General features: G+C 45.0%; 1 protein-coding gene across 1 annotated transcript; it reads right to left on the bottom strand.

Annotated features, from left to right (window-relative positions):
* Positions 1 to 2,806: 2,806 nt before the first annotated feature.
* INA (internexin neuronal intermediate filament protein alpha) lies at positions 2,807 to 14,992 on the bottom strand. Its single transcript, XM_069460775.1, has 3 exons — positions 13,854 to 14,992; positions 6,406 to 6,530; positions 2,807 to 4,822 (listed from the first exon to the last, which is right to left on the bottom strand). Exons 1-3 carry the CDS (start codon positions 14,916 to 14,918, stop codon positions 4,513 to 4,515), a joined length of 1,500 nt encoding a protein of 499 aa, XP_069316876.1. The 5' UTR covers positions 14,919 to 14,992; the 3' UTR covers positions 2,807 to 4,512.
* Positions 14,993 to 15,771: the final 779 nt, after the last annotated feature.

Raw genomic sequence — 15,771 nt, 5'->3', positions numbered from 1 at the left:
AGCCTAGAGACCCCTCCAAGATCAATCTTCATTTTTGTTTGTAGCCTGAGCTCTCTCTATTCTGTTTCATTCAGAATCACTGAGACACTGCAGAAAAATAAATCTTTAAATATCTTCACTATGGCTCACTGTTTTATTATAATCCTGCTCTGTGTGTATGTTTTAAAGGGAATGTAAGAAAGGATTCGTAAATCTTAGCTGCTCCCCATCCCCACCTAGTAAGTTTGTGAAGTATCAGTATAAAACATGGGGCAATCAAATCATCTTCCAGGAGATCAATAGAGGAGGAGAGAAGCCCTTTGATCTACATAGTAATCATTCTCTTTGTCCTTTAAGGGTATGCGGCAGGGCACGGTAATGCAATAAAAACAGGGCTTTGTTTGGTTGGATTCGGGGCACTCACCCCATTTGCAAATGGCACATCCATGTGAGATATTTGAAAATTGCAACATGCATGATGACATCAACCTAACCTGTACATTAAGTTCGAAAATGTTGCAAAGCTACTATTGTATGGTCTATAAAGAAAAATAAAATTTCACATATAAACTCTGTTTTAAGGGCCCATGATGCCCCTCTCAGTTATTTCCATTTTATATTGCTGTGTTAGCTTTCAGGTACATCAGCTTATTTGGTTCTAAGAAAAAAAAATGTATTCTTACAATTTTGATCTTTTTCAGGACCTTAGAAACATGTGATGATATAATAAAAGTAATATTAGTTGAAAAATCACTGATGGTTGCTCACAGGTAAGCAACATTTCCAGCTTTTTTTCCCCCCATTTACATTCAAAGAGATTTCTGGCTTTTTCTCTAGCCTTTGTTTTGAAATCAATACTTTTATTAGATCTGGTTTATGTTGTCCTAATGGGATTTCTTCTTGCTGAGGTTGACCCAGGGTGGCTGTACACAGTGGTCTCAGCTGGAGCAGAAGGTGTGGTAGACTTCCATGATGATATTTTTCTGATAATTCCATAAATTCCCTACCAATAGATTTTTAAAATTGAGGTGAAATTTACATAACATAAAAATCATTTTGAAATGAATGATTCGGTAGCATTTAGTACATTCACAGTACAGCCACCACCTCAATCTAGTCCCAAAATATTTCCATCCCTCCATAATAAAACTCCATATCCTTTGAATAGTCACTCCCCATTGCTCCCTCTCTCCAGGCCCAGCAACTTCCAATCTGCTTTCTGTTCCAATAGATTTTAAAATACATTTTAAAAACTGTTTCTTTTTTTTAAATTATTCTTTAAATTGAAAACATTTTTTTTTTTGAATGGGATCTTACTGTTACCCAGGTTGGAGTGCAGTGGCACGATCATGGCTCACTATAACCTCAAACTCTTGGGCTCAAGCAATCCTCTTACCTCAGTCTGCTGAGTAGCTGGGACTACAGGCATGTGTCTCAATGCCCAGCTAATTTTTAAATTTTTTGTAGAGATGGGGTCTCACTATGTTGCCCAGGCTGGTCTCAAACTCCTGGCCTCAAGTGATCCTCCATCCTCAGGCTCCCAAAGTGCTGGAATTACGGATGTGAGCCACCACGCCCAGCCTAAAAACTGTTTCACATTTGCCTTTAGAGCCATGCATGGTGATACTTGGTCCTGTGCTTGAGTTCAAAGGTAAGTCCTAAAGTTTATCCTCACAGCTATCTATGACTTGCATTAACTCTGGAGCTAAACTTAGGACTCTAAGCTTCTAGACAATTGCTCAAGTTCTGCCCCCCTTTAGCCAGGGCAGTAAAGTGAATTCTAAGTATCCTGGATTTATTACCTCTTGTAGAATCGTCCCTTCTGTAATACTCTCTCATTTCCAGGCCCTTTGATGGGATGCTACAGAATTCCTTTGCAGAATTATAAGAAATCCCACCCACCTTTTTTTTAAAATAGAAAAATAGCACCCAACTCTAATTTTTAGCAGGAGCAGAGGTGACTCACGGTGGGATGGTCCCAGAGCCCAGTTTTGAGCTACCACCATCTCACTGCAATGCAGGAAGGCAGTAGGCTGAGGAAGTCTGCAAATAGCAGTTTGTGTGCAGGACTTGGTGTTGCCAAAGGTCTCCGGGGCACAGAAACCTTAAGCAAAACCTGGTGAGGAAGGGGTGAAAAAAGATAAAAAGAAAAATGTCTATTCCCATAAGTGAGGGGACTTGCTTCTATGTGGAGAGGCAACATAGGGAAGAAAAGAAAACACTGTGGCATCAGACAGAAGACTGAGGTCCAAATCCCAGCTCTGCCGCGTACTGTGTGACGTCAGACGAGGGTCTTCGCCTTGTTATTCTGAGGTTCGCCTTCATTTGTAAAATGGGCATACAAATACTCTATCTAAAGAGTGGTTGTGAGGCTTAAATAATTCTATGTTTGCTGCCTAGTACAGTGTCTGACTATAATAAGTAGGTACTGAATAAATTACAGCTAATTCTCAGGGCGGGGGATCTCACTGTCTAACGGATCTGAAAGTCATATTGGATATCGTGAAGGTCCTTTGCAGGCAGGCTTCCCCACAGTCTCTCTCGTTTTGTTGTCCGGTGGTCATAACAGTTGCCGTTGCTGGCTTCCTTTCCGTGTACCTCTCTGCCTGTGACTCTGAACATTTTCCATGTTACCAATTATTGTAATTTAATAATTTGTCGACTCCGTAAGATGCTCTAAATGTCTTTCTTTTCTAAACGAGTTCATGGCACTTGGGGATGACTCAGTGAAAAGAAGATACAGATCAGTCAGGGGAAGACTTGACCCTCTGAACCAAAGCAGTGCTTCTCTCAGTGAAACAGCAGGAACCACAGAACACGAATTATGTTGGTGGGATTTGTGTGACTTTTAATTTCTTATTTTACTAATAATGTCTTACAGTGAGAGTGAGGAGTAAAGACAGGGCTGGATGGGGCGAGGGAAAGGAAGAAGAGAGAAGTATCTTTGAAGTTCCTTGAACTACTGAAGCATGTGCTAGGGTAAGGAAGTTCAGTAAAAGCATCACGTCCTATCACCACCGAGCTCTTAAGGGAGATGTGGAACCGAGACGGGGCCACTCTTCAGCTCTGGTGGAAGTGACTGAGGACAGAGAACAAATCCCGTGTCAAACATGGCACACAGGAAAGACTGGGCAATGCGGATGCGACACAGTTGGGCAGATGAAGAGCTGACTCTTCAAGAATCTACTTCCTAGCAAGCGAGCAGGAGCAAGCGCACCCCTGCCCTGGTCTGAGTGTCTCCTCCTCTCCTGCAGGACCTCAACAACCATGCAGCCATGGGGAAAACGCTGGGCAAGACTCTTAGAAAACAGAAAGATCTTTTTTATATTTGCTGGTGGTGTGGATTGACCAGAAGTGGTTTCTTTTACTTTTGGGCAGTAGCATTGTGTCCTGGTGATAAAATATCCTACACTGAGCACTCGTAAAAGGCAAAGGAGAGTGAAAGCAAGGCCTCTTTTGGACCTGGACTAGTGGGAAGGGGAATATGTGGATTCTCAGGGCAAGGGCATGAAACAGCTAATTCTATTTCACCACAAATGAACTGACACAGATAAGTGACACCTTGGCTTTTTCCACTCATAGAAACACTCACTTCTTCTAGTTTATACTACTAAATCTAAGGTCAGCTTAAACACAGTTTGGGATGACTATTACTGTGCTTCTAAAGTTAAGGTGAAAAGCTATATTCTTAATAGTTTTTCCCCCCTAATTAAATGGATTTGAATAAGCTGAAAGCCTAACATCTAGATATTCTTTCCATTATTTTATTTGTTGGGGGAAACCCTTAAAATTTATCACTGCCATTTTTGTTTAACCTACAGAATTGAAAGACTATGAACTGGGCAGGGATAAGTCATTACATGAATCATAGAAGTGGTCAACATGCATTGAATTTTACCTATTGAGCAAGATTATTAAAGGGGGTAAGTTCTCGTGAAAGAACCTAAATGCATTTAAAAGGGAAGAATACTACACTAGCCTTTTTTTTTTCCTGGATGGAAGAAAAGGATATATGGAATTGAGGAAGGTAGAAAGGAAAGTGTCCATTAAACAAACACCTATCATTTCTGAAACAGTTCTATCAGAGTGGAATTGGGTATGGACCATTGGTTTATCTTTGGCAGTGATCTTATATTTCAGGCATCTAGAGTAAGATTACATAGCTGAGTAATGGCTGGGCATAGTGAATAAATACAGTTTTAATTTCAGTTCACAGCAAATGATGATGATCACAGATTTAGCACCTTAGTTTGTACTTCCTCTGCACCTGAATCATCTATCACTGTGAATTCTGAGCTTTAGGTGAGAAAGCTGTATTCTTAGATAACTCCTCTGTGATTGCTCCAGGACTGCAGTTTCCTTCAAGCTAAGGGGTGGTTTTCTTATTAGAGAAAGTATCAATACTAAATGTGAGACTGAAGCCTTGAAGATATTTTATAGTGGTGGCAGGTGTTAGGGATCAGGAATAGGCTGTTTAACAAGTCAAATGCATATTATTCCCTCTTAAGCATTAACTTTTTTTAAGCAATGAAATTATATTTTTTGGCTTGAGATGGTGCTTTCTTCTATATTTGATTTCTCGGTTTTCTTAGTGGATATTACCGTCTCCTCCAATATTTCTTCAAAACTTTCTCCTATCTGGGAGGTTTTCTTAGAGGCTACCTTAGAGGCCTCCTCCTCCTCCTCTTCTTTCTTAAGTGACAGCCCAGTGGATGATACTTTGGAGGTTGCAGAACTGAGGATTCTAGGTGGGAGCAGATAACTTGGATTGGGAGGTGGATTCAGCCCTGAAATGCTTAATCCACTGGTGCTGAAACGTGTCTCTTCACCTTCCAGCAGTTTCCTGAAAATCCAACAGAGAAAAATTCTTAGGAAGTCAACTTATAACTTTTATTAAAAAAGAATTTAACCCTCCATTCCTTATTCATTTTAAAGAGATTCCAAAGTACTTGGCAGTTTCCTCATGAGACTGAGACCAATGATAAATATTGAATTCCAAGGCTCAAAGAGTTGGAGCCTGGGTGCATGCACATACACGTGGGTGCGATGCCCACACCTGCAGCACCAGCTCTGTTTAAAGCACGACTGCCCGAGGGAAACCTATCCTATTCACAAATACATCCCAGAAGGAGAACCCACAACTCCTCAGGGCCATATCACACCCAGTTTTGGCAATTAGAGTCTACAAAACTCTAGGGAGAAGCAATTTTCCTAATTAACACCTTAACTGCAACAAGGATAAGGAAGTGAGAAGTTCACAAAGGAGGGAGGAACTGCAGCTTAATTCAGCCTGAATTTGAGATTTGTACTTTTTCAATGAATAAGGGTACAAAGGGAATGGAACCAGCAGCAACAAAAGCCAGTGAATGACACTATTTCCGATCCCACCCTTTTTCTCAGCCTAGCCTAAACTGCACTGTAACAGTGGCCTCAATATCTTTTTTTCTCATAACTAATAGTTTTTATCATCCTTTTTTTTTAAATGAGAAACTCGAGACACTATCAGATATGCTTGGAGATTTGTTTTGAAGTAGTATACATAGTGTAAAGCAAAAATGTCCAGACAGATCTGGGCTTGAATCTGAGCTCTGCCATTTACCTGCACTGTGACTTTGAGCAAGTCACACAGTCTGTGGTTCAGTGTCCTCATCTGCACACTGAGAACAATATGACCTAATACCTCGTGCCTGACACATAGTGGTCATTCAAGTAATAGCAGCTGCCCCATAAATATGTACAATTACAATGTGTCAATTAAAAAAAAAAAAAAAAAAACCCTAGCAGCTACTGTTAATACTTTTTTTTTTAAAAGGCAAATGTTCACTTAAACATTGCTTTGAGTAGGAATCTGGGGATATAACTCACCTATCAGGCTTTCTAGATTGTATAAAAACTCTTTTTTTTTTTTTTTTTGAGACAGGGTCTCACTCTGTCACCCAGGCCGGAGTGCAGTGACATGATCATAGTTCATTGCACCCTTGAACTCCCGGGCTCAAGTGATCGGCCACACACTGGGCTAATTTTTAAATTTTTTGTAGAGGTGGGGTTTCGATACGTTGCCCAGGCTGATATTGAACTCCTGGCCTCAAGTGATCCTTCTGCCTAAGCTTCCCAAAGTCCTGGGATTATAGGCATGAGCCACCGTGCCCAGCCTGATGGATTTTTATTTCAATCTCTGTGTACTCACATTGCCCCCTTAAATTCTTGGCAGAGGTAGGTAGAATACTCCAGGACTAGTAAGTGGAGCTGGGATATATCCAGGTGGAGGGACAGAGGGGTCAGCTCAGCTGAAAGGGGCAGTGATGCCCTTCCTTATGCTCCCTCACTGATCAGAAACCAGAAAGACCAGAAGCACTTATCTGGGTAGTATTGCCCCCAGGTGACTGCATATGATTGGGTGCGCAGTCAGCACGCCCTTTGAGGTACCTGTAAGCTGCTATCTCAATGTCAAGAGCCATTTTGACGTTGAGCAGGTCCTGGTATTCCCGAAGGTGGCGTGCCATCTCACTCTTGGTGTTCCTCAGATCATTCTCCAGCTGCCCAATGCTATCCTGAAAAAGCGACATATCCAGAATAGTTAGGCCAGGACAGCTGAAATCGATCGAGATTTCCACAAGGCAGGATTCTCAACCCTGACTACATATTAAACCCCCCTGAGGAATATAAAATGCTTACATCCAGGCCTGTCCCCAAGCCCAGATTCTGATGATTTGCTCTGGGGTGGTGTCCCAGCATTTACCTTTTTTCATAAAGGTCCCCAGGAGATTTGGGTGCATGGTGAGGGCTGGGAACTTCTACCACAAGCACATGGGTCTCAAATGAACACTGGGAGATGATTTTTTTTTCTTTTTACAGTCACTTACTATCACTCCCTTCCTTGTTGTATTGTTGCTGAATAACTCTGTTATTACATGTCCTTTCCAAAACCAAAGCCTCAGGTTAGGAGCTTAGATTCAGAAAATTCTAACTGTGGAAAGCACAGAGAGGAGACAGCAAGCCTTCTCTCCCTCCATTCCATGTCTGTGTTCATTTTGATGGTTTCCTGGAAGTCTGCCACTCAGTCACTTTACTGAAAGCATTTTACATGACAGATAAGGAGGAAGCATAATTGCTTCACAGGATTTTTAAACAATCCAAATGGCAGACTGAAATTATAATATTTTAACAAAGAAACTAGGTCCATGTAATGCTCCAAATTCTTCCAAACCAATGCATGGAAGAGAAATAGCTTCATATTTGTGACCCTGAACACAGAAGCCAGAAAGATCATTTAAAAACAAAGCAGATCCTGTTGCTTACCTGCTTAAAGCTCTCCAACAGCTTTGGATAAAATCCAAACTCCTCAGCAGTACATATACTCTTCCCTTTGCTCAATGTGTTTCAGCCGCTCTGGCCTTCTCTATTGCTCCTTAAACATACCAAGTTCATTGCTGTCCTAGGCCCTCTATTTATGTATTTTTTTGAGATGGGATCTCACTCTGTTGCCCTGGCTAGAGTACAGTGATGTCATCATAGCTCACCGCAACCTCAAACTCCTGGGCTCAAGGGATCCTCTTGCTTCAGCTTCCCCAGTAGCTGGGACTACAGGTGCACACCACCATGTCTGGCTAATTTCTTTCTTTCTTTCTTTTCTTTCTTTTTTTTTTTTTTTTGTAGAGAGGAGGTCTCACTATGTTGCTCGGGTTGCTTTTGAACTCCTGGCCTCAAGTCATCCCATCCTCCCTTCACTAATCCAACGCATTATTTTACTTCGAGCCAGGGCAGCTGCTAGCCCATGCAGGAACCTTGCACAAATTAGAAAAAGGTACCCCCAATGGGAGAACAAATTAGAAAAAAAGCACCCACTTGAATGCAGCCACCCTGGTCTTAGCTCTTAACATTACATGAAATTATCTTGTTCATTCATTAGCGTACTAATTTATTTTCAGTTGCTTTCCTCTATCACAGGGTTTTTCCACCTTGGCACTATTGATGTTTTTGAGTGGATAATTCTTTGTTTTGGGGGGCCATCCTGTGCATTGTAGGATGTTTAGCAGCATTCCTGGCCTCTAGGTGCTAGCTGCCAGAAGTACACACTTTTCTTCTTCCAGTTGTGATAACCAAAAATGTCTCCAGACATTGCTAAGAGTCACCTAAGGGGCAAATCCCTCTTGGTTAAGAATTACTGCTCTAGAACATAATTAACATAGATTCAGGGACCCTTTCTGTCTAGGTCACCCTGGAAGCCCAGAGCCTAGCACAATGCACACTGTTGATGCTCAATGAATAACTGTTGAATGAATGAAAGTGATGCAACATAAGCACTTCTTTTCTTATGACCTGAAAAGGTGTGAGCAAATAACCTACATAATTCAGCTGCCACTTTGGAGACATGAAGAACACAGTGGTTGAGAGTTATTTTTATGAAACAGTGATGCAGATAACGTATCAGAAACTTCAAGAAAGTAAGTGCTGAGGGGCCCTTGCAATTCCCCTGCGTGGGGATGACAAAGCAATGGTGAAAGGTAAGGCTGATAAATCAGGGGGTGCAAACTTCCAAATTAAGAGAATTTGCAGAAAGAATTAAAATTCATGCCACCTACCTGTTCTATAAATATTGACAGGAATACTGCAAAGGAGAATCTCAATTGACTTATGGGTACAGGATAAGCAATGATAGTGGGAAAAATTCATATGACACTGGACAGTGATGCAAGTATTTCAAAGTGTGTTAAGAGATCATGAGGGCATAAAAGGATTTTTACCAAGAAATTTTACATAATGGTTGCTATTTGAAGTTACACTACCCTACAAGCAAGTTCTGCTAGTGATGCGTTAGGAGCAAGAGAATCAACATTCCTGGGGTAAGGGGAAAAGGAGTCGGGGTTAGGGAAAAAGGAGAAAGGAGAAAATATTATCATTATGCAAGGGAGCAGGAGAAATTCGAGAAGAGGAAAAAAGGGGCATTTCATCAGGATCTTTGGGTTGCATTTTTTGCCCTGCCACTAACATCCAATGTACCTTTGCTAGTTTTCTACATTTTAATTTCATCAAACCTTCCATGTCTGCATATGGAAAATTATAGTGTTTATTCTTTTCTGAGATTCTCAAATTAAGATTCCAATTTAATGCATTTTACATTAGTAGATGAGTCCATTATCTGTTAAATTAGATAACAGACATTAGAACAGCATGGCACATAGGAAGTATTCAATAAATATTAGTGATTTTTATTATTATTGATGTCATACCATGTGATTCTCCATCTTTTTGACGATATGGACAAATAATCATGATCCTTCCCTATGACCCCTTAAATAACTAAGAAAAGTAATACATAATAAAATTTTAATATTGGATAGTTGCAGGCATATGCCTTAAAGCACCAGATTTTTAAAAAAGCGATTTTGAATAAAAACCTTTCTACAGTGGCTTATACCACTACAATGATGCCATTACACATAATGCAATCCTCCTCAGCAATTAAGAGTCATGATAATGATCAATTTTAAAAAATATTATTCTGTGATATCTTTTATCTTTCAGGTCAACTGAGGTATATCAGGCTGTTTCATTGTACGCTAAATGGTCCCAAAGAGCAGTGTTTGAATCAATGTTGCTGCTCTTTGGTTTTCTTTGTCCTGAAAGATGAACAGATTTGCTGCTACTCATTCTTAACAATGCCCGACTCCTGTGGTCCGCCCTTCTCTTCTATCTGGCTTGAAATCCAAACAAAGCGTTTTAGAATCATGTAAAATAAGAATGAGTAGGCTAGGGGCTTCAGAGTGGCCAATTTCTTAATATGTGCTTTAGAGATAGATGTTTTGTCTCATCAGTAGGTTAATTAGGTCCTTTTCTTAAAAAAATTTTTTTTCAGGTAGAGTGACTCTGGCATTAAAAAAAATTATTTCTGTTTCACTGCTGTATTTTCCAAATAAGAGGTGGTTGGGGAGCTGAGTTCTAGATGGATGAGATTTCCTTGAACTTTTATGTTAGGGATTTCACATATATATTTTATGCAGCAGAGTAGACAAATGCATGACTTGCTTCTTTCAGGGGGAATTGTGCTGCCTGCTGACCACCGATGGCTCTTCAATGTCTCTGTCTCTTTGTTTGCGCTCTCCACCCCACACGAGGCTGTTGTCTTGCATTGCCCTTCAAAAGCCCTGCCAAAGATGGCCTCCAGCTCGAAATCGGAGCAGAACGCTGCAGTCTGCCCCCTCCCCCAACCACGCAGCTGCTGCCGGCTTAGCCTGAGGGAATGGGAGCGAGGCACTCCCAGCTCCAGCTGGGGTCTCTCCCCAAGTAGTTAAGACAAATGCTGAGCATCTTGCCCATGGCTGGTAGGATGCAGGGTGGGAGTAAGAGAAAGCTGGCCACACGCGCCTCTGCAGTGGAGAAGAGAACCCACAGACAGCGCTGTGGATTTCATCACTTTTGAGGGGCCCTCAGCCAGGGGAGCAGTAGTGAGAGCAGCACAGTCTGATTGGAAGAAGCCATCCACAATGACTGCCCTGGCCATCCTGAATTACTGGCTGGGGAGAGCGTGTTTTTATTTGTGGTTCACTCACAGGTTAGTGTGAGCCTTATTCTCACTCCTGTCTTGGCTTCATCCCCATCTTTTTCTTTCCTCCACCACACTCTAAAATCTTGCACTGTAAGTTGCTTTACTGGAAAATGTGGTTTAAGTCAGCGCACTCCAAAATCAGCCTGAGAACCTACGGGATGCAGCACTGTTATTGAAAAATGCATATTCCTGGGCCCCATCTACAAACTGCTGAATCTGTATCTTTGGGAGTGGACCTGAGAATTTTTTTAAGCCCCCAATTGACCTTGTTTGTGTGTCATTTGGTTTAGGAACCATTAATTTAAATTTATTTCTGTAAAGAAGCTATCATGGTGGCCCAGGTGACAGTAATGCAGTGAGATGGGGGAGGGCAAACAAAATGAAACAAAACAAAAACCAGATGGAAGAGCTTAAAAAAAAAAAGCCAATGTAGCTTTTTTTTTTTAATTCTAATTTCAGAAATGGATCTATCAAACTATAGATTTATATGCAGTCACTGCCACCCCCAATCTCCAAAGGGCCAGACCCTTCCTATTTAATTAGGTTGTACTCCAATCTCATAATGGAGAGAAGAGAGCAGACTTGGCTCATCTCCCTGGAGAGCATTAACCAGCAGGGACTGTGATTGTTCAGCAAGGTCTTTCAATGAAAGCTTCAGCTTTCTAAGACTGACCACAATAAAGGTCTGGGACCCCAGTACCGTCCAAGAATATCCTTAGACATCTTTAACAGAACTGGGACTCTAATGGTGCTCTGAAGTGGCTATGTAGGAAAGAGAACTGCCCTGTTTCAGAAATGGAAAAGCATTAAGCTTTTCAGATAGAGGGGAGTTGCCTTTGGCTTTTGAAGACAATAGTCCTACCTCTTCCTAATCTCTTCCCTTGCCTGATTCAGACTCTCATACACTATTGTATACTTACTGTGTCACCTTGAATCATTCTTTACCTTTTTAAAAGTGTAAGAAGGCTTCTCTTCTCAAATAGGCTATCAATTCTCTGGGGCCAAGAAAACGTGACTTTAATTGGGCCTTCCTGTGTCTCATAGAGGGTGCCAAGCTTGCAAAGGAAAATGGCCCTACCACTAATCTCTGAAGCAGAAGAGAATCACCTCCCATTACTGCAGTGAAAGGGGGGTGGGGGAGGATGGAATGACAGGGCAAGAAAACAATGGCTAAATGTCACCATGGAGAGGGAGGCTTTTTGCCCTGGTCAGCACTACTAAGGTGGTTAGAATAGCCAGAGACACTCCTGTGGGTTCAGGCCTTCAGGACCCATGGGTAAGGCTGTGAGACCCACCTCAGCCTTAGGTCCCAAGGAGTCGGAAATAGCTTCCTGATGTCTGACCTTCCCTTCCACTCCCATCAGCAGGTCCTCTAAGGCTTAAGCTGATGGGGGCAGGACTGCAGAGCTGCAGATGCTGCAGTTTCTATTGTTTTTTTGTTTCCTGTAGACCAAGTCTAGATGACCCTACTATTGTCTAATGCTGAAAACGTTTTATGGCAAAGAAGACAGACAACACCATCACTACCTCTTAGAATGTAGGGGCTATACCAAGCAGAGGACATGGCAAAGCCCAATTTAGCTGGCAATTCTGTGTAAGTTGTTCTTTTTGTAGGAATACTGGGCTAGCCCTCCAGTAGACCACCTAGCTCATCCTTTGAGGCTTCTGGAAAAAACATGAGGTCTCAACCAAATGTGACTAATTCAAGTCATCCAGAGGCTGGGGCACATAGTGAAAAGTTCAAGTTACAGATTTTGAAGCAGAATAGAAGTACTTATTTAAATAATGCCGTAATACCAAACTAACCAAAACAAATCATCTAAGCAGGCTTTCTTTCTTCATCAAAGGGAGTCATTTGTATTAAACAGCAAATACCTGCACATCAATAACAATCCTTTAGCTCCTGACTAAAATGGTACTTTTGAGATTTTACTCCTTTCTTGGTTCTATTTTATTAATGTTCCCAAACCCTATTAATTTCATCAAATGTCAACTTCAATCCTAGCTTGAATGATTTCAAGTTTCTGAATTATTGGCATTCTATTCAAAGGAGCTTTTATTTACCTTGAAATTGAACCACACTATTTCTTTTCTACACTTTTCATTCACCCTGTCTCCTGCCTCTGTGACCTTTGTGGTCATAAGCCCAGAATGTTCTATATGTTAAAACTGAAGACGCAGTGGCCTTTGTTGGGAAAAAAGAGCCAATCAATACATTCACAGGAGCTTAGAGGACAGGGAAATATGGAAAAAAACATATGAACTATAACAAAGAAACCATCTCTTCGATTATTGCATACACTTAGGAGGGAAACATGTTAAGAAAATGAGAATTTTCAAGTGGGACCTCACAGCTGCTGAGCAAATTAAATGGATTTCGTTAAGTGCTAAGCCACCCATGAAAGTGCAAATTGGTGCTGTCCACGAGGTGACCTTTGATTGCAGGTAACCAAGACTGATGTGTTGATATTACAGAAGAAAAAAGAAACCAAAAGCAGTTAATTGCCTAGAGATTCATAACTGGGACATGAAACGGGAGAGACATAATTCCTGAGATGGGAAGAACTCGACATCAGCACCTCGGACAGCGCCCAAACCATTCTCGTTTTGCTAACCGGGTGTAAGGCTTTCTTTAGGAAGAAATGTCAGTAGGGAATCGTGGGAGGAGGGTGTGGTGTGTGTGTGTGTGTTGTGTGTGTGTTGGGGGAGGAGAGTAGAGCAGGGTGGTTGCTACTATCTCAATCATCACGCAGCTTGTTGGCTCCCAATCTATACATACCCCTTTGAGGACAAGTCAAGAAAATAGGGTAAGACCCACCTCAGTTCAGTACAGCATTCTCCCCCCAACCCTGAAGCAGACGATACTCCATAAATATCAATTTCAAGCGCACAGAAAGCCTTTCAAAGTCAACCAGACAAGCCAGATAGTCGAGACAGCACCGCCCACCATCGAGAGGCTGGAACCCGCCCCTGTTGGATTCGCTCCTACTCTGGGTGGGGGACTGTTCTCCAGGTCGCCAGTGTGTGCATGCCCACTTGCTGACAGAGAGGCATAGTTAGATTTTCAGACTCCAAAGAAGTTTAAGGGCTTCTTTGTTAGAAGGGCTAGGACAGGGACAAAAGGGAGGGGCCCAGAAGAAGGGCTTCCAGGTCCCTAAAATTAACAGTAGAGACTCCAGGGCTTTTCGTTTGCCAACGCCACCAGTCGAGGCCACTCTCTCCCCTTCCGTATCCTCCCCTTAAATCCTAGGACCCAATTTTACCAGAAAGAGCAGTACACTCGGGAGAGGACAGGACGCCCCTCCCTACGCCGCACTCCGGTCCTTACCTGGTAGCCAGCCACCTCAGCGCTGTGCCGCTCCTCCAGCTCCAAAATCTGCCTCTCCAAGGACTCATTGGCCCCGCGCAGGCCCTCAATCTCGATGGTGCGTGCCTGCAGCTGGCGCCGGTACTCGTGGATCTCCTCGCGGCTGGCCCGGATGGCCTCGGTGCTGCGCGCCGCCTGCTCGTTCAGGTTGGCGAACTTGGACTTGTACCACTCCTCCGCGGACTGCAGGTTCTTAGCGGCCAGGGACTCATACTGGGCGCGGATCTCCCTCAGCGCCGAAGTCAGGTCTGGTTTAGCCACAGCCACGTCCACCTCGGCCGCGGCCTGCGACGAAGCCTGCAGCGTGGCCAGCAGCTCGGCTACCTCTTCGTCGTGCACCTGGCGCACGAAGGCCAGCTCGTCCAGCAGCGACTCCACCTTCTTCTCCAGGTCCAGGCGGGCCAACGTGGCGCCGTCCACGTCGCGCTGCTGCGCCTTCAGGGCGCGCTCGGCGCCTTCGCGCCCGCGGCTCTCCTCCTCGCAGCGCGCCCGCAGCCGCTGCACCTCCTCGGCCAGGCCGTCGCGCTCCAGCAGGGCCTGCGCGCGCGCCGAGCTCGCCTCCTCCAGCTGCGCGCGCAGGTCGCGCAGCTCGCGCTGGAAGAGCTCGCCGACGCGCGACGGCTCGGCGTGGCGCTGCCGCAGCGCGGCCAGCTCGGCCTCGAGCGCTCGGTTCTGCGTCTCCAGTTGATGCACCTTCTCGATGAACACCGCGAAGCGGTCGTTGAGGCCCTGCAGCTGCTCCTTCTCGTTGGTGCGGATGATCTTGTACTCGTTGGTGCGCGCCGCCGCCTGGCTCAGGTCCAGTCCGTCGGACGCCGGGGACCGGCGGTAGGCCAGGCCCAGGCCAAGCGACGAAGCCGAGGAGCAGGCGGCTGAGGAGGCCACATTGCAGCGGGACAGCGACTGCGAGCGGAAGCTGCCCGAGCCGCCGGCCCCAGAAAGGCGCGCGGACAGGCGAGAGCCATCCCCGAACACCTTGCGGTAGGAGGAGGCGGAGCACAGGTAGTGCTCCGAGCCGAAGCTCATGGTGCTGGGATCAGGACCGGGCGTGCGGCTGCGGCAGGAGCTACAAAAGAAAGGAGAGGTGCGGCAGACAGGGCGCGGCTGGGCGGTGTGCACCGGGTTTTAAGGCGCTGGGGCTGGGGCGGCGCATTGGGGGCGGAGCTCCTGCTCCGGGTCTGGCGGGGAGAGGGAAGGGGGGCATCCAGGCGCGGGGGCGGGGAAGCGCAGTGACTACCGCAGCTGCGCGCGCGACCGACCTGGGGCGCGGGGACAGGGCTATCTGCGTAGGAGTCGCCCTCTGTCCGCATCGTCTCTCCCCAAGAATCGACTGCTTCGGAAGTGACTTGAGCAGAGGGGTGCCTAAACAACTGAGGTTTCCCATACAGAAACCGCACTGCTCTGTCGCGTCCCTTGACCCTGTCCTCCCTTCCCTTTTTAACCCAGTGGGAGGTGTGGGTTTTCCGGGGGAGGTGCCCCCTGCGCCCTCCCTCACCCTGGAGTTCCCGAGGGTGAGGTCCTGTTTTTCCAGTTAGAGTGGGGGCCCGCAGGGCGAGGCCTTGTCCCCTCCCTCAGGTGTTCCCAGGGGGAAATGTGAGTCTGCGTCAGAGAGCACCTCTCCAGCTGTTCCTCTGCAGCTCTCGGGGAGCGCCTGGGGCGGTAAGATGCGCGGAAAGATTGCGGCACCCTCAGAAGAGCGGCGAGATCGGTAAAGAAAGTGAGCCCAAGCTGCGGAAAGTGAAAAGAAGCGGAGGTAGAGAGGAAAAGGGGCCAGACCTGGGAAGGAGGCGCTGGGAATGACTGGGGCTCAACAATAGAGCTGTAAAGCGCGGCACAGACTAGGACCCCAAGCTGGTGAAAAGGGGGCTGCAGACTTTTG

The sequence above is a fragment of the Eulemur rufifrons genome, chromosome 28, assembly GCF_041146395.1.
Source record: "Eulemur rufifrons isolate Redbay chromosome 28, OSU_ERuf_1, whole genome shotgun sequence".
Lineage (NCBI taxonomy): Eukaryota > Metazoa > Chordata > Mammalia > Primates > Lemuridae > Eulemur > Eulemur rufifrons.
The sequence above is the reverse complement of the archived record's forward strand: the minus strand, read 5'-3'. Positions and strand labels throughout refer to the sequence as shown.

Excerpts from the sequence above, each read along its gene's own strand:
- INA (XM_069460775.1), bottom strand. The coding sequence starts at position 14,918 with ATGAGCTTCGGCTCGGAGCACTACCTGTGCTCCGCCTCCTCCTACCGC. Across the intron at positions 6,531-13,853 it reads CTGAGGTGGCTGGCTACCAG|GATAGCATTGGGCAGCTGGA; the intron begins GTAAGGACCGGA and ends TCGCTTTTTCAG. Across the intron at positions 4,823-6,405 it reads ATTGAGATAGCAGCTTACAG|GAAACTGCTGGAAGGTGAAG; the intron begins GTACCTCAAAGG and ends TTGGATTTTCAG.